The 23,662-nt window shown below is 52.3% G+C and overlaps 1 protein-coding gene across 1 annotated transcript in view; it reads right to left on the reverse strand.

The window, feature by feature from the left end:
* Nucleotides 1–18,737, reverse strand: part of CCDC33 (coiled-coil domain containing 33) — a 107,839-nt gene extending 89,102 nt beyond the window's left edge. The window contains exons 1-2 of the mRNA XM_063091761.1: nucleotides 18,428–18,737; nucleotides 16,979–17,334 (exon numbers count right to left, since the gene is read on the reverse strand). Of these exons, the coding sequence (XP_062947831.1) occupies nucleotides 16,979–17,334; nucleotides 18,428–18,737 (666 nt within the window). The remainder of the gene's footprint in view (nucleotides 1–16,978; nucleotides 17,335–18,427) is intronic.
* Between the last annotated feature and the right edge of the window lie 4,925 nt (nucleotides 18,738–23,662).

Consider the following 23,662-nt stretch of genomic DNA (forward strand, 5'->3'; position numbering starts at 1 on the left):
TGAGAAGTCCTGTGGAGTGAGGTGCCTTGGGGGGTCTGAGCCATGGTCAGCTGGGCAGGGGTTAGCAACTGGGCAATTGACTCCTGGCACCCCCAGGAAGGTGAAGAGAGGAGGGGCCCTCTCTCTGCCCAGACCAGAAAAAGCAGTGAGCTTTTCCACCCAGCTGGGTCACCTGGGCAACGCTGTGTGATATCACAGGGCAGGGCTGAAGTCACACAGGCACCTCTCCAGGTGCAGTAGGGTGGGATCCAAAACCCTTCTCCCCATTCCTGGAGCAGTGTTCTGCCTGCTGTGTGGCATTTTGTCCTCACACTTCCTGCTCTCGATACCCCAAATGATTCCCACCAACTGCGTTGGGTGCCCAGCCCTATGCTTCTCACACTGCAGCCAAGGGGGAGACCCAGACACTGCCCTCCAGGAAGTTGCCAGGTGGTTGGTAAAACAGCTATTTCTGTTAAAGAATCTGCAGCTATCCTGACTCTTTGGGTACCTATAATCTCCTATTTGTTTATTTATTTATTTATTTATTTATTTGTTTTGCATGTAGTAGGCAGAATTCCATGATGTCCCACCCTAATTTTCAAGACCATGATTATGATGAGATATTGTGACCATGATTATGTTAGATTACCTGGCAAAAAGGAATCATGCAATATATATATATATATTTCTTTACATTTGATATACATATTTTTTAATTAATTTATTAATTTATTTTAATTTATCAATATACAGTGTAGTTGATTTTCATGTCCCTTTACGAATTCTTCTTTCCTCCCTCCCTCTCCCCCCTGCCCCCCATCAACATCATATCTGTTCACTTAACAAGTTCAAGGAATTGTTGTGATTGTTGTGTCTTCTTCCCCCCCACCCCGTTTGTTTGTATATTTATTTATTTATTTTTAACTCTCACAAATAAGTGAGAACATGTGGTATCTCTCTTTCTGTGCCTGACTTATTGCACTTAATATAATTTTTTCTAAGTCCATCCATGTTGCTGCGAATGGTAGTATGTTGAAGGGATACCTGTACTGCAATGTTTATTGCAGCACTATTTAGAACAGCCAAGAGTTGGAACCAGCCCAAGTGGATATGGAAAATGTAGAACAATGGAATACTACTCTGCTATAAAAAGAAATATGTAAATATACTTATCTTGACTAATCAGTTGACCATAGGGAGATTATATGGCTGGGTCTAATCTTCCATTTGTTTAATAATAGTAAACACAAAATTCAAGAGATGGTTTCTTCTGTGAAGAACATGTAAGTAGATATGTTACTGGTAACATTCTGTTTTTTAGAGAGGTGGCAGAATGAAGAGTGGAAAGTCCTTGTAGGGGCTGCTCCATGGAGAGGTGAGCTCTGAATTGGGCTCTGAAGGATGGTTGGAAATCCTGGGCTAGGAAAGGAGGGATTTGGGGTGCTGGGTGGGGTTTAGAGGTATGTGGGAGACCCCTGTGTCCTGCCTCATTTTTCTGCCAGCTGTTTTAAGCCCCATGTTGGGGGGGCTCTTCCCATCTTCCTTGGCCTGGGGCCCAAGAGCAAGGGCACCTGGCAGCAGGAGTCAGGAGCCTACTGTTTGAGGAGGTCTCCCAGCTTCTCCCAGCACCCCGACTCCAGAGAGAAAGGCAGGGAGAATGTGGTTCTCCCCAATTTAGAGGAAGAGAAACTGAGGCCTCATCTTTGGTTTTGAAAGGACCAGTCAAGGTCCTTTCACCCAGATGGTTGGGGATAGAAAGCAGGAGCCCTGCTCCTCCCCCACCCTCCAGTCCTAGAGCTTCCCTCCCCTCTGCTCCTAGACCTCCCTCCTCTCCAGACCTGCCAAGGGTGGTGCCCCTGGGGTGCTGGGGCTGGGGCCTCCCTGGACCATGAATGGGCTAGCTGAGAGCCTGTGCTTTATCTCCTTCCTGGGCCAAGAATCACAACACAACACACAGCACAGGGGAGAGGGACTCGGTGAATGGTTCCCTTCCTCTCAGACCTGCTTAGGCCAGGAGGCTGGGGCAGCAGTTTCAGGGAATGGGGGGCCATCACTGCCCCTGGTACCCCATGGGCCTTCCATGCCACAGTTCAGGGCCCTGCAGCAGGGCCTGGAGAGGCAAGCTAGGCACTGGGGCTGTGTATGCGCTTGGCTCCTGACACAGCATCTCCTTCAATTTTATGACCTACCCACCTTGCCTGCCTCTCTGTGGTCTCCATTCTGCCCTGCCCTGCCCTGCAGCTCCACTGCAGCCCAAGGCTCTGGGCTGTCTTGCAACTGCCCTACCTAGCATCTGAGTTTTCTGCCACTGCAGTCCCTAGCCCTGTGGCCCTCCTGCCTGGGAAGAAGAAAATGCAATTGGGTACCAGTTCCAGGCCATCTGGCTCCAGAGTGCTATTGGGCCCTGCACACTCAGCAGCTCCTGGACGGAGGGTCCTTGCACCACCTCACTTGCTGGTTGTCCATCTCCCTGGACCAAGGACCCCTGGGACACTGGCTGCTGCGCCTACCGCACTCCCCTCCCCCAGCTTCCTCCATGCCAGTGAGAAGACCTAAACAGCAGCAGGAGCCCCAGCTACTCCACCTTCTCTTCCTGTTCCCCAGTAAGGGAAGCTCCACCTCTCCTAGCTCAGGGATATGAGCCTGCTCCCCAAATGTTCAGAGGGAACTTCTGCTCTCCTGTCTAGGACCAGCCCCAAGCTCTGTGATTCAGGAAGATTCCAGTGTGAGGGGAAGCAGGTAATGATTAATCTCACAGCTAATAGATAACCCTGACCCCCAACCCCATCCCACCCCACCTCAAGAGCACTTGGACTTGCATCTTTAGGTGGGGCCAGGGGTTAAATCCGGCCATTAGGGAGCCTTCAGCTCCAGGAGAGGCAAGCCCCTGAGGCTGGACCTGAGGCTGGCTCTTGGGGAAGGAGGGAGGGGTCTTGCTTCTTCCCTTGGCTCTGTGCTGGGTTGGCTGGGCAGCAGGCAGAGTCTGGGCTGACACTGTGGTTCATGGTTGCCCACGCTTCCTCATGCTGTGTCTTGGAGCCTGGATTCTGGAGAGGCAGCCCTTTGGTTCTAACTAACCCTGCAGTAAATCCCAGGAAGTGTGTCTCTCCCCAGACTTGGCCTCCCTTCCCCCACAGTCCTGTCCCACCTCCATCCCACCTCCATCATTCTTTCTTTTGAGCAGCTGAACTGGATTAAGTTGGAAACAGAGGCAGTATGAGCAAATGGCACCTCATAGCTGTGTGATATTGGGCAGAATGTTAACCCTCTCTGAGCTTTAATTTGCTTGCTTCTATTGTGGGAGAATCAGTCACTATGAGGGCTGAATGGACCACTCAGGTAAAGCACTTAACACTAAATGCTCCACACATGCTCACTCTTTTCCCTGTTAACCAGCCTTGGACTTGGCAAGTTGTCCCCAGCAGCAATGGGCCAGAGAAGTGAAAAATGGCTGTAGGGTGAAATCCGCCCATCTCTGCCCAGCACGTGGGTCTACACACCCACCCCAAATATCCCAGCCCCTCTTTCTCTCTTCTCCTGACCTGCTCAGTTCTGGCTTCCAGGCCCATTCCCATGGCCACACCTTTCTCCAGGCAGCCCCCTCACCAGAAATGTCCCCTCCTTTCCTACCTAAGTCCAATCTATCATCAGAGACCCACTCAAGACTCTTCGTCCAGGAAGCCTTCCTTGACTTCTCCTGCTCTGAGCAAATGCAGTCCCTCTGTCCATAGCTATACCTGCCTGTGTTTGCCTGCTTTGCCTCCCTTACCCCTTATGCTGGGAATTCGCTCCTGATATTTAATGAGATGAGGCAGGGGTATGGGGGACCTGACAAGTCATCAACTGAGGCAGTTGCCTTAGAAGTTCTCTATGCGCCAACTGCCATTTGCCTCAACGCCGGCAGTGTATGCAGTAGGCGCTCACTTGTTGGCTGAAGGATGGGAGACTCTGTGAGGGAGTGACTATAGCCCATTTGGCCAGGACCTTCGGGGACTGCTCTGAGCTCACATTGGCTCAGAGGCCCAGCCTCGGAGGTTTCTGCAGAGAGCTTTGAGATCCCACTCGTACTTAGATCTGTGCCCCAGCCAGCTGACCCGTAGTGACTACATCAGTGGGCTCTGGTTGGGTTGGGCTAGAGAGCCAGAAGCTCCCCCAGCTGGTTCTCTGGGTTGGCTGCATCTCTCCCTGCTCCCACCACCTCGAGGCCACCTTGTGGATCTTGTACAGCTCCCTTCCAGGTGGTGGTTGTCCCCAGGGTGCTGCACTCTCATGTTTTTCCTAAACCGCACCCTCAAGTTTGCAAATAGTCCTTTTATCAGATTCCCCTCAAATTTCCAAATTTGAATGCCTTTTCTTCTGTCAGGACCTGGACTGAGGTACCTGCTGTATGAGCCCCTCTCTGTGGGCCTGAGCGATTACCTGATGTCCTGTGTAGCCGCCATGGTCATCGTCACCAGCACCTTTGCACACCCCAACATTTAGTGAGCACTTACTATGTGCCAGGTGCTGTGCCAAAAGTTTCCCAGCACTGTCTCACTGAGTCCTTATATCCACGCGCCCCAGGAGTAGTTGTTTTACTCCACATTTAAGATGAGGACACAGATGCTCTGAGGAAGTGGACTTGCCCAAGGTCACACAGCTTGGAGATGGCAGTGCTGGGACTTGAATCCTGGCCTGCTGGCTCCAAAGTCTGTGGTCACAACCACCAAACCATACTGCTTGTTCTTTTCATCCCAGGGAAAGAAGTCACAACCCTCCTTCCTTCTCTTCTGAAACTGGGAAACATGAAAAAGGTCAAGGCTAGAGATGAAAACATTTGGCCTTTTGAATGAAGCCAGAGGATGGCTCTGTGACAGTCAGCTCACCCACACTGGCATCAAAGGAGAGTGAGGGGGTGCGTCCTGGAGGCTCAGCTGGTCACAGCTGGGACAGGCCCCTGTGAGCAAGGGCAGAAGCCACTTATATCCAGAACAAATGGGCCATGGGGTTGTTCAACCCCTGAGGGCTGGTGGGGTCATGACACCCTGGGTCGTGACTGGTATCACTAATGGTAGCTTGCTCCCAGTTCCAGCTAAGTCCCTTGGATGTAGGCTGCTGCTTCAGGGCTTGCTGGTGGGGTGGGCCATGGTGGGATCCTGGGGGCTCTGAGGGACTGCCTTCTGACCTTTGTCTGGTTTCTTACCATGTGGAGGTGACCTTTATCCAGCTCAGTAAATGGCTACTGTGCTAACTCTGTGTGTATCATGTTTTGTCACAGAGCAGATTCTATAATGGTCCTAACCCTGTCTTGCTGCATCTTGTTCTTGAGGGCTCGGGCTCCCTGGGATAGCCTGGTCTAGCACCACCAAGTAGGCAAAAAAGAGTTGGGCAGCAAGAAAGAGCCTGATGGCTTGGAATCTGACTGCCTGGCTTTCATCCTGGCTCTGCTGGGCACTGCTGCAAGCATTTGGGCAAGTCATATGACTCCTAGGAGCCTCAAATTCCTGATTCTTGCAGAGTCATGGACAAAACGGATCCCTGGCATGTAGTAGGAGCTCCAAAATGACCTCTCCCTCATGTTCATACCATGTCATGCCAACATGCAGCACCTGTGGCAGCAGCCTTGGCCACAGGAGACTTGCGTGGTGTTCTCATTTCTGGCTAACATCACTTCCATGTGCTTAGCAGGCGTGCTTATTAACTGCCACACTGAATGGTTCCTCTCAGCATTTGGTAACCAGAGCTCTCATTTGGGGCAGCCCAGGTCCCCTCGTCAAGTCATAAATTACTTTGCTAAAGATGCAAGGTGGCTTTTGGGCCTTTTTCTTTTGAAAAATCAACAACTCCTTAACAAGAGACCGAATAAAGAGGTGAGCAATGAAGCCGCCTGCCGTTCCCTTCCATCAGGAGGGTGCAGAAGCTGTGCCCTGCCAAGGTCGGGTGGGTGTCCACTCAGAGAACAGAAAGGCTGCGGTGGCTCAACCAGTTTCCAGCAAATTGGTGTCCCCTCACTCCAACTCTTCCAACCCACAAATCTGGCCAAGTCCCTCCTCCACTTCAATGCACACTTCATAGGGCCCCATTGCTCTCAGGAGACCCCCGCAGGCTTCATGGTCTGCTCCGCCCAGGCCCTCCATCTCATCCCACCAATCCCTGCCTCACATCCATGCTTCTACCTCACGACATAGTTGTGGTCCCCCTGAAAGGGCAGTGGTCTCCCCAGCTTCAGGCCTTCACATATACTATTCCATGCCTGGCCTGTCCTCCCCCAGCCAGCCTGAATAATTCATGGTGCTTCCTCAAAACACAAATATCACAACCTCTAGCAAATCTTCCCTGAAACCTTCCCCCACTGCCCCCGTCCCCACCCTAGGGGCATCAGATCCACAGGGACATCAGATCCATGTCCCTCTGCTCCCCTTCCCCCAGCCCTGACTCATGACCCACTATCCACTTGTCTGGGATAGGGTCTGTCTTCCTCGAGGGTTGCCATGTCCCCAGGGCCCAGCATGTTGCTTGGCATGGAGTTGGTACCAGGAGGGTGATTGTCGAATGAGTGAGGTATGACGTTAGTGTCTTCCCTGCTACTTCAGCCTGGGACAGGGCTCCCCAAAACCTTTCCTCCTCCAGAGTCCAAGCCCTCAGTGCCTTCTTTGCCTGCTAGTGCATGAATAATTGGTGTATAGGAACCTCATAGTAATAGTTAACAATTAGTGAGCACTTAGAATGTGCCAGGCACTATTCTATGCATATTACATATGTTAACTCAGTCCTCACAACTGCGTATGAGGCAGGTACTACTGTAGTCCCCATTTTAGAGATGAGAAAACTGAGGCAGAACCAGGAGTAGAAGAGCTAAGCTTTAGACCCAGGCCACCCATCTGCAGAGCCTGTGTTCTTCATCACAGCACTCTCCCTTTTCAAGGTGCTTGTGAGCAGTCTGGGGATAAGGGAAACAGCCCTGAGCACCCCGCCCACAAGACACAGCCTCAGAGCCGGCTCTGCAGCCAGGACAAGCCAGCAGGTCTGAGGGGCCCTAGTAACAGGAAATTGCTTATTCAGGCCAAGTCGGCTGGGATCCCTCCCTCTCAGATTCCCTGCTCAGCACCAGCCGCCCCACGCCCACACTGCCTGCCATCTCTACCAGAGAGCAGAGCCTCTGGCCCTAATCTCATTTGAGGCCATGAAATCGCATTTGCAGCATATTAATGCAGCGTGGAGCTGGCCCGGCCCTGCCTGTCTCCTGGAAGAGAGGAGCCTGGAAAGCAATCTCGTGGGGAGGCGTCTCCAGGAACACCCGCCGACAAAAAGCAATTATGCTTTAAGAGGAAGATTAAAATAATGTCTGCACCCTCCCCCCTCCCGTGTCCACCTGAGGACCTCAGCTCCACTGGCCCAACAGTGACTCCAAGGGCACGCTTCCTGCTGGGGGGGCGAGGTGAGGTCCCTCCTGGCCTGGTCCCTCACCTGCCTCCACGCTCACTACCTTCCTGGAGAACCTCCAAGTTCCCCCAAAGAAGCCATGCTGTCAAGCCTCTGGGACTTTGCCTAAGCTGTTCCGTCTGCCTGGAATGCAGCCCTCCATCCCTGTCTCTGGCAAGCTGCCAATCACCTGGCATACTGACCATGGCTAATGTTTGGGGAGCTGTTATTATATCCTTTAAATTTACTACAAGTTCGATTCAGCAGTCCTGTCAGGGGAGTGCTGTTGTCATCTCCATTTTACAGGAGAGGAAAAGAGGTGGAGAGAGGTTAAGTCCCGAGCTGGATGGTGGCAGAGCAGGGATTTAAACTAAATCTTCTCATTCCTCTCCTCCCCGCCTTCCTCTCTTAAGTACTTCCCACCCTTCCTCTGTGTCTTTAGCCTCCCCAGGGTGGGCCCAGCTGCTTCCTCTCCTACACCCAATGGCTGCAATGGTCTCACTGTGGTGCTTTGTCTCCCTGAGAGCTCTGAGAGGCCAAGCCTGGCACAGAATCAAGGCTCTATAAACAGTTCCTGCGTGGAAGAATACTAACACCTCCCTGCAGAGGGAGTGGCGTGGGGTGTGTGGCCCACTCCTGCCAACAAGGCCGAATCCAGCATACCTTCCAGGCTGCCTGTGTTCTGGAAATCTTTGGAATCCCCTCTCTTCCAAGAAGGTGTCCTGGACTGCAGTGAGACTAGCCTATTATTTAATCCTCACAACCCCATTTCAAAGTCAATATCATTATTCCCCTTTCATGGATGAGAAAATAGGGTCAGAGAAGTAAAATGACTTGCTCAGGAACACCTAGTGTGAGGCAGAACAGGAATCTGAATTCAAACCCGAGCCCAAAGTTTGTCTACTGCACTTTCTCGGCTGTAACCCAGTCACTCTTCAGATAGGGTGGGAAGGGCTTAATTCTGGGCTGGGGCTATTTATGCAACATTGTTTTCTAAGTGTCATCAGCCAGCTACAGTGGGTCGGAGGGATTGCCCTGGGACCCTGAGCCATTGACAGCCCCAATGCCATCCCAGCCCTGCTCCCAAACCACCCAGTGCAATGAGTACCTGTTGTGGGGGTCAGCTTAACACTGAGTAACCTGTCTTGGCTGGACCTGGTGTGATATGGGGAAGAAATCTGCTCCCCCAAACTGCTTCCCCATGATCCTAACACAGTGCCCTGAAAGCCCAGTGTTAGTCCTAAATTCAGATGGGCTAAGGAACAGCTTGCAGTGTGGGTTTCCCTGGGAAAGGGTGCTGCAAGTCGTCTCCACCTGTGTGCTGAGTACTGGATCAAGAAAAACCAAAATATACGGTGGAGACCTGGATTCTAGCCTGGCTTTGCTACTGACTCAATGGGAGGCCTTGGGTATGTTGTTCACCTCCTCTGGGGGCTCAGTTTCCTGCTCCAGAAAATGGGCGCTATCAAGGCTACCCTGCCCACCTCCCAAGACCCATGTAATGCTCCGATGGGTTTTGTAGGCTAAGTGTGACACGAGTTCCGCCTTTTGCCAGCCTGGCTCAAAGCAGCCTCAGCTAATGAGGAGACAGCTAGTGGAGAGCTCAAAGCCTGCAGAGATAGCACCCACCATCCGTTCCCCCAGCATCCCCTGTAGCTCTGCTCATCCCACCTCCTGCTTTCTCCCCACTTGCTCGTCCCTGTACATCTCCACATGTCTGCTTCCACACCTTTCTTTGCTTACACTGTCCTCTCCACGGAAAACCCTTCCCCTCAATTTCTGCTGGAATCCCACCCCATCTTTGAGGCAGGGTTCAAATGTCTCCCGGACATTTGAGAGGTGGGTGTTAAGCACCATGCAATTTCCCACCCTCTTCCTCACCCCAGCCTCCTAACTTCCTTGTCAGTAGGCACCACTCTGCCCATTGTATGGATAAGGAATTTGAGGCTCAGGGAGGTAAGTGACTTGCTCCAAGTCATAACAGCTTACATGCAACTTGGAAATGAGGGTCTAAACCAAGGTCTTCTGACTCACAGCCAGAACAGTTTTCCTGCAGCACACTGAGTCCTTGATGACCACGTAGCTCACGCCATCACATCCTCCACGTTCAACTCGGAAAGTCATTGTTCCCCATCTCCTCCTATTTCCTCTCCCTGCCCAGCCTGGCAGTTCCCCAAGGGCTGGGCATATAGCCACCTAGTTTACTTTTGTGGAGAGTGAATGAATGAATGAATGAATGATGGTCACCCTAGGCTGAGGGAGGTTGGACCGCTGGAGCCTGGGGCAGGCTGTCAGGTCCAGATGGAGGACATCCCACACACCCCCTCTATCTATCCCAGAAAAGGGGCTGGTCCCTGCTGGCCCCAGTAGCTTCTGACCTGTGGACTCTGCAGAACCAGCCCAGGACCCAGGCTGGGGGTGGCAGGGCTGACCCCTGACAGGCCAACCCCTCACCAGGGCCAGAGTGCTGTCAGCCTTTCTTCCTCACTGCCCTCCCCCACTGCTGTTAGAGTTGTATTAAAGATTGGTTTCACATGGGATTTTAATCTCACCTCATACATCACACATGCCATGTCCGCAACCTCTCTCTCATCTGGTAGAGGCTGCATTTGGGGGGTCTGTACAGAGATAAAAGGCAGGAGGGTTCCAAGGAGGTGGGGTCTGTGTGTGGAAGGGCATGTGCCTCCTGTGCGTGCATTGGTGCAAATCTGTGTGGTGAGCGGGTCATCATGTCGAGGACGTGGTGGGTCTGTCTATACTCGCATGAGTACATGTGCATTGTGTCCTTTGTCTGAGCATCCATGAGGGTGGCTGTGTTCAGGAGTAGGGGCATATCCATTTTCCAGGGGTGTAAGGACCAAAAAAGGCCACTATACCTGGGCCCTTCCGCATATTTTCAGGCCTTTTACACTGTGAAGGTAATTTCTGGAGCTGAGAGGGCCCATTCTGCTCCCCTGGAGCCCGCAACTGCTCCATGGGGCTAGGCCTGGGCTGGCTGGGGAGGACCTCAGAGGCAGGTACCCCCTTCCTTTCCATCTCCCCCCACACCATGCATACTTACACGCATGTGCACGTGCACGTGTGCGCACACACTCCTCCAGGAGGTGTGAGTCAGAATCAGCCCCTGGCTGGGTCTGGGGTGGGGGAAGGCAGAGGGGAGGGGCAGCAGGGCCATCTGGTGTGTTTGGTTACAACAATCTGTAATGGAGCCTCTTCCCAGACTAGCACCCAGGCTGGGCTGGACTTCTTCACCCTGCATCCTGGTCTCTGGGTCCAGAGACAGTGTGACTGGAAAGTTTCTCACAGCCCTCCTTTGGGAGGCTGGCTGGGCAAGAAGGAGCAACTCTATTATTTAGGTGCAGAAGCTGAAGCCCAGACCCATCAGCTTGCCCAATACAGACATCCTGCCTCATTCCTAGAGCGGCAAGCATTTATCCAGCACTTCCTGCAGGGCAGGGCTAACTACATGCCAGCTCATTTAATCTTCCCAGCCACGGAGGATGCAGGAATCTCTCTCCCCCATTTTACAGATGTGGAAGTGGAGGCTGAGGGAAGTTATGTAACCTGCACAGGGTCAAACAACTACTAAATAAATGCCGGAACCTAGTCTGCATCCAGGTCTACCTGACCCCAGTGCACTTGCCTCTTACCCTAAGCTGGCTGAATTCCAAATCTCTCCCATACCTCAGCCCCCTGAGTTCCAAGCACGGACCCCAATAGGACTTCAAAGGCATATACAGATGACTTGGAAATCAGGTGGGTGGGGTGGAGAGACAGGCTTGGGCAAGGACATAAATATGCCCCCCAACTATGCATTTTGTGGTCTCATCCACGACACCCAGGACCTCCAGGGTCTCCTTCAGAGAACCACACGGGCAGCAAGTGCTTCAGTGCAACCTGAGGAGGACGGAGGGGGCGGAGCCAGCAGGCGGCCTGCAGGCTAATTGTGGTGCTTTTAGCCCCTGGCCTCTCTTCCTGAGTGGGGGAGGGGGGTCGGAACTGTCCTCCACCCCACCGTCCCCAGGGCCAGCGCTGGCCTGCCCCACCACTCCCCACAGCCTCAGCCGTCTGCCATGGTAACGGGTCTGCCCCCCTCCCTGCGTGGGTGACAGCACTTTCCGAGAACGCCTTGACAGTGCCTTTGTTCCCCTGAAATAAAAGAAAATCGAGCTACAAAGGGGAACCTCAGGTAGCTTTTAACAGGGCTCAGCTGCCTGGGGCAGAGTGTGTTTAAGCTGGAGGCAGTTGTCACTGGAGCAGAAGGAGGAGCCGGACGCAGTCCCCCTCCCACTCCTCCCACTCGCTGCTCAGCGGGGGAGCCCCCATGATCGCGCTTACTGAAGGAAAAGGCTCTTCCAAATAGCGGCAAAGGAGAAAATCAATGAAAACTGATAGAGAAATGTAAAACAGCTGTCTGCCGTATGCGTGTGCGTGTGCGTGTGCGTGTGTGTGTGTGTGTGTTGGCAGTGGGCACAGCCTCAGCAGGAGCATGCTGTGTGGACCGAGGCTGACCTGCTCCGGGGTCCAAGCCCCGGAGGGGGGGCACTGGGAGTCAATCCCTGGCACGTGCCTCTGCAAAGGCGCTAGTGGCTGGGGGAGGGGCGGCAGCCGAGTGTCTAACTCGAGTTAAGAGAAAGATTAATATATTCAATCCGCTCCAGGGTAATTGAGGGAACAATTGGAGTATTTTTCTAAAGCCCATAAAACTGCCTCATTTGCAAGGAGGAGCTGATCTGCCTTAAGTTCTCTGTATTTGATGGAGCGCAGAAAGGGGGGGGGTGCATTGGGGTCCCACTACCAAGGGACTGGGACATCAGCCTGGGAGAGGGCTGGAAGTCCTGGTCTAGCCTGTTCTCACTTTCTCCACTTCCCACCACTTCGTTGGCAGCAGCCCAGTCATTGCCTTCCTGAGCCTCTTTTTCTCCACCTGTGAAATGGGCCAGTGGCATTTCCCTCCACCAGGAAAGTGGGAGGGAGCCACAGAAGAGGAGGCTTCGCAAGATCAGGGAAGAAGGCCTATTGAGGGTCTGGCACTGAGGTGAAGGGGCATGAACAAAGAGGTGCCTACCTCCCCCAGCCAGGTCAGCAACCACCCCCGCCCCCCACCCCAATATTAAATGAGCAGTAAAGAGTAGAGTTAATGAAATCCACATTGTGTGCCTCTTCCCGCTTGAGCCATTCCAGTCTCCAGGGCAATAGAAATAGCGTATGCAATAGCGAGCAATAAAAGGCATAATGAATTTTAAAAGCAGGGTGGGAGGTGGGGTGGGGAGAGAGTGAGGACTTGGTGGTGCTGGGCCTGGAGGAGGATGCCTGGGGCGGGAGAGCGGAGGCCTGCAGCTCCAGCCAGAATTGGGCCCAGAGACAGACAGGCAGAATTGGGGGGCGGGGAACAATGAGACACAGAGACAGAGGTGTAGGGATAGAGGGCAGAGGGGACACTCAGCAGGCCCCTAACAGCTCTGTAGCTGCTCTCCTTTCTCCTCCACTTCTCCTTAATGAAAGCCCCCCAGCCTAGTGGTGCCAAACCCACAATCAGAATCCGCAGGCTTAGAGCCAGGTGCCATTTGGTGATTCCTGTATTAGCTTTTTCTTCCCCCCCACACCCAGGGCAAAAAAAAAAAAAAAGTGTTTTAAAGGGAAGGAATAAAAAAAAAGAAAGAAAGAAAAGACCAGCCCTTGAAAGCCTCATTTAAAAGGCTCCTGGGAAACTGAATCATTTCCATGAAACAAAACTGCGATTGTTTGGAAGAGGTAAATGCTGGGGGAGGGAGCCCCATGTCGCTCCCTGTCCCTCTCCAGGCTAGAATCAGAGCTCAGAGCTGTGTGGGAGGAAGCTCCCAGGGCTCATGGTGAGGGAGCCCCCAGGATGGCTCCCAGAGATACAAGGAAGGAATTTTTAAATTCGTGTACCCAGAAATTTCATCCCTGCGAATTTCAAGACCAAAGTTTCCCTCTTAAGCATCTCTGCCTGTGGGAGGTTGTCCTTTAGAGTTTGGGATCTCTGGAAGAGGGGTGTGAGGTATCAGGGGGTCATGGCCCCTGAGGGAGGGCCTGCAGCTCTGGGCCCAAAGCTGGCCTCCCCTGCCCTCCCCAATTCGTCTAGGAGGCATCATTTGCTCTTAAAAAGAGTTCAGCAGGGTCACCCTGATGGCCCTTCAGCAGGCTTTGGCCTGCTGCTTTCTGCTCTCTGCACCCTCAGGGACCCAGTCCGTCCAACACTGGACAGGCCACCCTCATTTGGATCTGATAAACTCCCACTTATGTTGGGGAAAGAGGGGTTGCGGATGCTGGGGCTGTGTAGCCATATGGTCTCAAACCTGCCAAGAGGCAACAGCAGGCAGCGTCAGGGGTGGGAGAAGGCTGGTGGAGCTCCACCTGGAAAGGAAGTGCCCTGCGCCTTGGGGAAGGGCCACTGCCTGTGGCTGGCCAGGAACCTGGAGCTGGTCACCCTCCCATGGGTACACACCTTCTGCAGCCCCTGCCTGCAGGCTCCCAGTGCCCCCATTCATGGGCCTCAGAGTGACCTCTATCCTGGAGTCTGTGACTGTATGTGCTGCAAATATTCATAGGGGACAGTCTTTTCCATCCCCCTCCTCCCAAAAGGAGGAAACTTGAGGACTAGAGAAGGGAAGGTGTTCATTGTCTATAATAATACAATACTAGCTCAGGGGAATTGATTGTTCCAGTCCCCAAGTCTCCAGGACTCAGGGAGTGCTGTGACAATCATTGGCCATTTAGGGCCTTGTAACCTGTGGCCCTGGCTGGGAAGCAAAGTGATACAGATTCAAAGGCTGTTATTGAAGTTCACACTGAGCCCTGCCTCCTGCTCCCTACTCTTTTCTTGATCATCTTGATCATTGAATTCCTAATCCCTGTGCTCTCCACCCCCCTGCCCCACTGCCCCTCAACCATGACTATCACCAGTTCTGGCTAAAAAAAAAAGACACATACTACACAAATGGGAGAACCACTTGTGAGCTTACAATAAAGTTCTAAATCGAATAGATTCAGTTGTTGAAATGCCTGATGCAAACAGGACTGAGAATAGCTTGGAATAGACAAAGTCAATGCTTGAAAGGCTTCCTGAAGGAGGTGGACTTGAGCCTAGATATTTGCATCTTGAGTCCAGAAATCCAATTCTGGCCTTGAACTGAATGTTGCCCAGGTTGAGCTGCACCCCACGAATGAAATTCTGTCCCTCTCTGTTCTTCCTGCTCTCTGCCTTTTCTCCCTGAAACTCCACCCCCACTCCCCTTCTAGCTTCCTTTCTCCTCCTCTTCAGTTGAGAACCAAAAAGAGTCGGGTTAAGTCCCAGGCTTCATTTTCTCTATCTGCAAAGTGGGGAGGGAGGATGATTTGCAGGGTCCCTTTAGTGCTAGGCCACATCCACTTCCCAAGGGAGCTGGCCACAGGTCCAAAGGACGGCCTGCGGCTCCATTGCTCACTAAGAACCTGGGCTTGTTGCTGTCCTTCCAGGTGTGTCTTTGAGCCTCCCAGTGACAGCACTGGAAGGGTGCCTGCTTTCCTCAGGCTGAACTACAGGACGAGTTCACCTGAGCTGAAAGAAACAGCCCTCTGTTCTCTGAAGGACCCTTCTCCAATGTCTGTTCCCTACGGACTTTCTGGCTCTGCTGTGAGGGTTGTGATTGCTGACCCCCCAGGAGGGAAGCCATTTTTCTCTCCCTTGAAAGCCATTTTCTTATCTTGGTGGAAGCAGACATCTGACACTTTAAGAGGGAGCATGGCGGGGAGATGATGGCTTTAAATAACAGAAATTAGAGCTGCTGAGGACGACTCGGCCATCTCCACCCCTCCCTCACATACATTTAGAGCTGCAGCCTGAAGAGCACATCCACGTGGCCATGGCTCAGGGTGGCCAGGGCAGGCTGGGACATGGAGAGCAGGGCACAGCTTCTCTCCGAGCTCTGAGCCTCCTGTGTGCCTAAGTCCTGTGATAAACTATAGGACAGAGGGGCCAGGGCCCAGGCTCTGAAGTCAGGGAGCTTGCAGTGTTGAGGGAACAGAATGTCATCTAGGAATCCAGGTGACATCCAACTCATTTTACAAGCTCAGCACCCAGCACAGAGCTGGGCACACAGGAGGTGGACAAAAGTATGTGTTGATTGATTAATGAATAAATGAACAAAGGCTGAAATGGGCTGTGTTAATAGGCTGTGAGATCTGGACAAGAGAAGCAGGTCCCTGGGTCTGTGGTCATCCTTACGGTTCTCCTGACACATGCTGTCTGATCACTCTGCCTGAAGCATAGCTCAGATCCTGTCTTTCTCCTGCACAAACTCCTCTGGTGGTTCACCATTGCCACCTTTGAAATATCCATCCATCTCTCTTTATCTCTCACTTGAAATATCCATCTCTTCTGCCACCATCCCCTCTATTCCCTTTACTTTCTCCCATCCATCCGCCCTCATCCCACCACCTGCCCTCCGCTTCAGCCAGACTAATACACTGCTGGGGAGCGAGGCACCGCAGCGGACCCAGGCACCTTTTGGTTGTACGCTTTTGGTTCCAACCTCATCTTATCCTCCTGCTGCCAACCAAACCTTTTTCCTTCTCCTTAGCCAGCTTATTTATTGTGGTCCCTCCCCCTGGGATATTCTCCCCCAAGCCCAGATTGCCATCCCTAAATCTTACCCACCTGGCATGGGGTCTGACAGAGTCAGCATTTCACAAATGTTTGACGGATGAATGAATGGATGAGTAGATGAAGGAATGCATGAAAGATTCATCTCAAATGATGTCTCTTCCTAGAAGCCTTTCCCAGGCACCAAAACCTGTCATGTACACTCCCTCTCCAGCTCTCTTTCCAGCACATGCCTTACAGGACCAGGTATGATGCCCATGTTTTCTCCAACTGTCTTCAAGCCAGATGACACCCTGAACTTAGGGACTGACCTAGCTTTGGAGTCCATGCACTATTGTGCACAAAAGTCCCCGAGAAATGTTGTGTTGACATTAAATGGAATCAAGCGTTATGGGGCCTCAGTTTCTCCACCTGTGAAATGGGCTACTACCTTCTTTACCAGCTTCTACCTGTGCTGGCTATGAAGCCTTCTAGATATGCTGCCTGGTTGCAGAACATGGTCATTTTGGGGAGCCTTCCTACAGCTCAGATAAGGATAAGACCCCTTACCCGGGCCTGAGACTGACAGGGTCCTGGTTCAGAGCTGAGTCCTTCCTGCTCATGGTGGGAGCCAGATGAGCTTGAGGGTGGGCACACAGAGATTTCTTTCTTGTGGTCATTCGGGGCCTCCCCGCAAAATCCGATGAGAATGTATAAGATTGAGGTTGGGGACTGAAGGGTCTCAAGGGACACTCACCCACCAGGCAAAAGAAGCCCCATCCAGCTGTGTCCCTGCATGGTGTGACCTTGACTATATTTTCTGTCTGCCCTTCCAACCTGAGACTTCCTGTAACCATCCTCAGGCTGCATGCTCCCTAGAACTGAGTGAGGCACCCTTGGAAAACTCTGCTGCTCTGCTCAGTGCAGGATGGGGGCAGTCAGGCTTATCAGAGAGGCTGGGCCTTGTGCCCAGTGAGTCCACAACCTGAGCTGGACCCAGGAAGTACCCACCTGCAGCTTGGGAGCTGAGTGTGGTGACAATGGTTCCAGCTGGCTGGCCCCTGGAGGGCAGTTTGAGGTGGGAGGCTGAGGGGCCCGGTGCACCTGGAAGGCCACCCTGTAGGCCAGGCCCCCACAATGGCGGGCTGTGGGGTCCGTGCTGGCCCCGAGCAGAGCCAGGTTGCCACAGTAGCAGTACAGGTCCTCGTGCTCCCATGCTGTGAGGTTCATGCGGGGTTGGTCCGGCCGCGGGTAGATGGGGAAGATGGCCTCGCCCACCCGGTGGGCCGCCTGTCCAGAGGCTCTGTCCAGCCTTAGTGCCTCCACCTGCAGCCGTGCATCGTGCTGCCCGTCATTCTTGCAGAACCCTGGGAGGGGGACCGTGGGGTGCAAAGATTGGCTCTGTAGTCTCCGTGCCTCCACCAGGAGGTGAGGAGGACAGGCAGGGCCCTGGGGAAAACTGGGCTTCCCAGTCTTAGAGGGTCATCTGGTGGGTGGTCCCTTCTGAGGCTACCACCCATGGCTTCCTATCTTTACCAATGCCCAATCCAAGCCCACAGGGGTGAGGAGGGGAGGCTCTGAGCCTATGAATGGTCCTGGGTTTTGCCACCACCCTGGACTGGGGAAGGGTTCAGTTTGCCCCTGATTTCTGGCCACCTGAAGACTGGGACTTGGTTTCCCCATTCCCTTTACCCCTCTCCTCCAGGAAGCCTGCCTGGGTGGTCTCACAGTCTAGGCATGGATCTTCTGCTCCTTCCAGCTCAATTAACTATTCTCTGCTTGGGATTCCTGCCTCTTTAGCTGGTCTGGGAGCTCCTGGAAGGCAGAGCCCAGGTCTCCTGATCTCTGTCTATCCCCCATCCTCACAAGCAAGTGGTGCTCAGGGCTGCGCACTAAGGAGGCTGGTCCTAATATTACTTAGTGTAATGTCCAGTGCCCAGGACTGCCCCAAATCTGTTATGGGCTCAGATCTTTTAAATTCACATGCCATAAAAAAAAAAAAAAAAAAAAAAAAAAAAGGGCCGGCCCGTGGCTCACTCGGGAGAGTACGGTGCTGATAACACCAAGGCCCCGGGTTCGGATCCCATATACGGATGGCCGGTTTGCTCACTGGCTGAGCGTGGTGCTCACAACACCAAGTCAAGGGTTAAGATCCCCTTACCGGTCATCTTTAAAAAAAAAAAAAAAAAAAATTCACATGCCATTTCTCACCCGCCCTTCTGTTCTCTTCTCACCTGACCTGTGTGACCAGCATCAGTGTCCCCAAGTCACATTGAAGGAGGCAGCGGCTCCCAGAGGTCCAGCACTTGCCCAAGGTCACACAGGCAGAGCCTTGGGATTCAGTCTGGAGCTTCACCCCTACCCCTTCCAGTTCCCCTGAGGCTCCCTGGGGTCCTTGACAGAGGCTAGGCAGGAGTTCCAGGGTCCTTCTGTTCCCCCAACCCCTCCCCTACTTCGTACCTTTGGGCAAAGTAAAGATAAACTTGTTCCTGGTGAGGGCGAGGCTCTGGCCAGGACCCTGCTGCTCAATGACATCAGTGACAGCAGAGCAGGCAGGGAGGGGTTCCCCATCATTCACCTGCAACTGCACCCCAGCCCCGGAGCCAGCCTGCAAGGGGTTCTCAGCTGACAGCCACAGGGCATATCTGCCCTCCTTGTGAAACTCCACGCTCAAGACTTCAAACTCCAGGTCCAGTGTCTTCTCCTCAGCTTTCAGCCTCTGGCTCAGCAGGGATGCAGAGACCCAGGGCTCAGGCCCCCTGAAGGCCATGGCCACTGTCAGAGACTAACCCCAAGGGTGAGCACTGCCCCCTCCCACCCACAGTCCCAGCCTGGGCCCAAGTCTGAAAGCCTACAGGCTGGGTGCTCAGGGCCAAACCCCACCCCTCTCTGTTTGTTTGAGGAGAAACCAGGTAACAAGTCAGGAAGCTGGGCCTGACCCAGGGAACAAAGGCAGCCACTGATCCCTCCTTACTAGTATTTGTTCATTCAACAAATACTTATTGAGCACCTACCATGTGCCAGACACTGTTTTAGGCATTCTGAATATGGCAGCAAACCAAAGATTTCTGTCCTCCTGAAGCTTATATTCTAGTGGGGGAAGCGTATGGAGACAGACAAAAATAAACACTAAATATAGAAAATAAGTAAATTAGAATGTATGCTGGAATATGAAAATTCTAGGTAAAACATCAGAGCAGGGTCAGAGATGAGTATTACTGTTGTGGGGAGCACATGGGCGTGTGGCATTCAGAACTTCCCATTTCTGGGAAAGTTTGTCTCTATATGCCTATTCATCCCCAAGAGTTCTCATCTTCGGTGTGTCTCAAGGGGAAGGAGGCGGGGGTGGGGGGGTGGGGGGGTTAGGGATGGTGTCTGCTCCCTGGGAGTATAACCTCAGCACCTGCTCCTGGAACCAGTTTGCCTTCTTGAACAAGATTCACCGTATAGGGCACAGGTTCATGTTACAGAGAACCCAGAGCTCACACCAAAGAGTTGTCAAGCTGGAATCCATCTTCCCTGATCCTGGGTTGTGCTGATACCCATTGACAGAGGGGAGATTCAGGACACCCCTCAGTAATAACCATCTCTACCATCACTGCTATTTCCACCACCACCAATATTAGCATCACCCTGCCACCCTCCCACCACTACCACCACCACTACCATCACCACTACCTTCACCACCATCACCAACACCATCACCACCACCATCACCACCACCACCACCACCATCACCACCACCATCACCACCATCATCACCACCACCATCATCACCACAACCACCACCATCACCACCACCATCATCACCACCATCACCACAACCATCATCACCACAACCACCACCATCACCACCACCATCACCACCACCATCACCACCACCACCACTACCATCACCACCACCATCACCACCATCACCACCACCATCATCACCACCATCACCACCATCACCACCACCATCACCACCACCATCACCACCACCACCACCACCACCACCACCACCATCACCACCACCACCACCACCATCACCACCACCATCATCACCACCATCACCACCATGACCACCACCATCACCACCATGACCACCACCACCACCATGACCACCACCACCACCATGACCACCATGACCACCACCACGACCACCACCACCACCATCACCACCACCATCTCCACCATGACCACCACCACCACCACCACCACCACCACCACCATCACCATCACCACCACCATCACCATCACCACCACCACCATCACCATCACCACCATCACCACCACCACCACCACCACCATCACCACCACCATCATCACCACCACCACCATCACCATCACCACCACCATCTCCACCATGACCACCACCACCACCACCATCACCACCACCACCACCACCACCACCACCACCACCACCACCACCATCACCACCACCATCTCCACCATGACCATCACCATCACCACCATCACCAGCACTACCATCATCACCTCTATCATCATCATCATTTATCATCATTGTCCAATATCATTGTCATCATCATTAATGATGCTCTTGATTGAGCACTGGGTACCAGGTATTCTACATGGCTCTGTTAGGTAAATATAATTATTTGTCATTTTACAGATAGAGAATCTGAGGCTGAGAGAATATGAAGAAACTCATCCCAGATCACACAGCTATAAGTAAGAGTTGAGATCTGAACCTAAGGATTCTAAGTCTATCTGCACTTTCCTTACTAGACATGTTATGGGATTGGCTTAACGATTTAAATGCATTTTATTAGGGATATCTGTGCCCTAAAACTGTAGAAAGTACAGTTCTGAGTTTAAAGATGGCATTTATGGACAGCATAGGTTTCATTCAAAAAAGTTCACTTGAAGTTATGTTGACTGGAATGCATCATTTTCAAACTGTAAAAGATGCCAATCTAAAGATGGTATTGGCCAGCCCAGCTAAGTTTCCCAAAGTATGTGGCAGGCTTCTTCTGCAACGATTAAAATTCAGAAGGAGAGAATAAACCTAAGGATACTAGAGATGGGGGAAGGGAGGGAGGGGGTTAGGAAGTGATAGGTCAGGTAAAGGGCATAAAGAAATATCACGATTTGTAAGAATGAATATGGTAATAATAAATTAAATTAAATTAAACTAAATTAAATTAAAAATACAAGTTAAAAAAATTCAGTTTCTTAAGGTCTCCCAAGGAGAAACTGAGTCAAAGAGTTCTAGTGACCTGACTCGTAGGTGAAGTTCAGCAGATCCCTTCTCCCTGGGTATCTGTCCCATTGTGTTTGCACAATGGGTGGGAGTGGGGTGGATAAGTCATCCCTCAGCTCTGGTGGTCTGAAACTCTATAAGTCATATTGGAAAAGGCCACAGTATGGCCATTTGAGGTAGGGGGTGGGTGGCAGAGGCTACCTGAAAACCTTCACCTCAACATCTGGGCATGGCCAACCTGCCTCCGGAGTTGGATCCAGAGGCCCCGGTTTGCCTCTGACAGTTCCAAGGTCTTGGAGCTTAGTGATTCAGTAAAAGCAGCTCTCTTTCTTTGCATGTTTGAAGCCACCCCCAGAGATGTTACAAGATGGGGATCAGTGCCTTCTGCACTAGGGCCAACCACGGGCACTGCACCCCTGCCCACGACCTGCAAGCAAGGTCTGTGCACAGAATCGTGACTTCCCCAGTCTGTTTACCCTGAGTCCCTTCCACACTTCCTTCTCTCCCTCTTCTCCCCTTCTTTCCCTCTGCTTAACTTTCCTCAAAGCTTTGAGGGGCCTATGTTGGCCTTAGCATGTTTTAGGGCCCTCCACCATCTGACATCCCTACCCCTTCCCATTTCTGGTTTCCCCTCCCGTACTGTGTCTTCTGGGCAGGCTCACTTTTTCTGGTGCGTGTCCGTGTGTGTGGATGGCTACTTTTAAAAAATTGTGATAAAATATACATAAAATTTACCGTCTTAAGTATTTTTAAGTGTACAGTTCATAGTGTTAAGTAATTCCCATTGTTGTACAACGGATCTCCACAACTCTTTTCATCTTGCAAAACTGAAACTCTAGACTCATTAAACAAAAACTGCCTCTGGCAACCACCATTCTACTTTCTGCCTCTTTGAATTTACATTGAGATACCACATGTAAGCAGAATCACACAATATTTGTCTTCTTGCTCTGGCTTGTTTCACTTAGCACAATGTCCTGGGGGGTGCTCACTTTTGCCCCAGGCCAGGCCTGCCCTTTCTCACCTCCCTATCCCTGCTGGTACTGATTCCTCTGCCCAAACTGCCCAGCTAGGGCTGGCGCAACCTTACTCATCCTGCAGACTGTCTAAAAGCCTCTAGCCTGCAATGTGGGTTAGTAATCCCCTCTTCAGTCACACTACACTTTCCTCTTCTGTCTCAAATGGTGACTTGCACACACCCGACTAAATGTTCCTTCAGGGATCATGTTTTTGTGCCCAGGACAGAACTGGGCAAGGGATAGGTGGCTGGGGGGTGGTTAAAGCATCATGGAATGAATGAATAAATGGATGAATGGATGAATGGAAGGATAAATGAATTGATGAACAAACCTGACAGGTTCTGCTTGTGCAGAAAAGATTAAGAAACCATTTTTTTTTTTTTTTTTTGTCTATTTTCATCTGGATTCCATCTGTGAGAAGCAAAGATCATTCTGGGCTTTTGAGTCAAACTTGGACTTCAGAGATGCATCCTGGTGCCTCAGTGGGCAAGCTGGTGCCCAGGAGGGAGTGCAGCAGCATGAAGGGTAAGTGGAAGGGCAGGAGGCCGGGGCTCCGGATGCACAGGCTTCTCTGTGCCTGGCCTCAATTCTGCAGAGAAAGTCTGAAAACCTCAATGAATATTAGCAGGATGGCACTCCCATTTTACAGATGGAAAAACTGAGCCCAGGGGTACACAGCAGGACCAAATCCCTGTTCCCTTCCCAGGATTCTCTACTTCTATCTGCCTCCTTGATTCAGCCTCCTGCAGGTTTGAACTCCAGGTGAAGCTGTCCCTGGGCGGCAGGGCCTGGCTTCCCCAGAAGGAGTCAAGAAGTGGTAGGGGTAGGGGTGGGGGTGTGGGGGTGGGGTGGAATGGAGAGGGAGCGGTCCTGGAAGGCTGACTTCCAAGCCACCTTCCACAGTAGCCCCAGCATGAAAGACCTTAATGAGGCCCTCGAGTCATCTTTCTTCCCTAGAAGAATGGGCACTCAGAGATGCTGGCTTTGTCTGGAGGAGCCTGGGCCTGTAATTAGCCCACTCCAGAGGGCCCCCTTACTGCTTCCCACAACGGCTCCTTTCAGCCTCCTCCCTGCCGACACCCTCCCATGACCCCTGAGGGTTCTTGGACCCCCAACCCCAAGGACCACTTCCAGCTCCCTCTCCACCCCATCCCACTCCTGGCCTCTGCTCAGAGCTGAATTCTTCCCAGCAAGCAGAGACATCTGTGAGTCCACAGGATCCTGCCAAGGGCCTGGGGCTGGGACTCTTATCCCCTTCCACAGAAGAAAAAACAGAGGCTCAGAGTGATCAGGGGTGGTGAAGGAATTGACCTCAGGTCTCCTGATGACCTGGCCAATGTGATCATCACTGCTCCAGACTGGGCCTTCAACACCCAGCTCCTCCAGCAGCCTCCAACTTTCCACAAGGAAATCATTGTCCCAGGCCCACATTCCACTCCCTTCAAGTTCACAGAGACTCACGAGGTGACAGAA

The sequence above is a fragment of the Cynocephalus volans genome, chromosome 3, assembly GCF_027409185.1.
Source record: "Cynocephalus volans isolate mCynVol1 chromosome 3, mCynVol1.pri, whole genome shotgun sequence".
NCBI classification, from domain to species: Eukaryota; Metazoa; Chordata; class Mammalia; order Dermoptera; family Cynocephalidae; genus Cynocephalus; species Cynocephalus volans.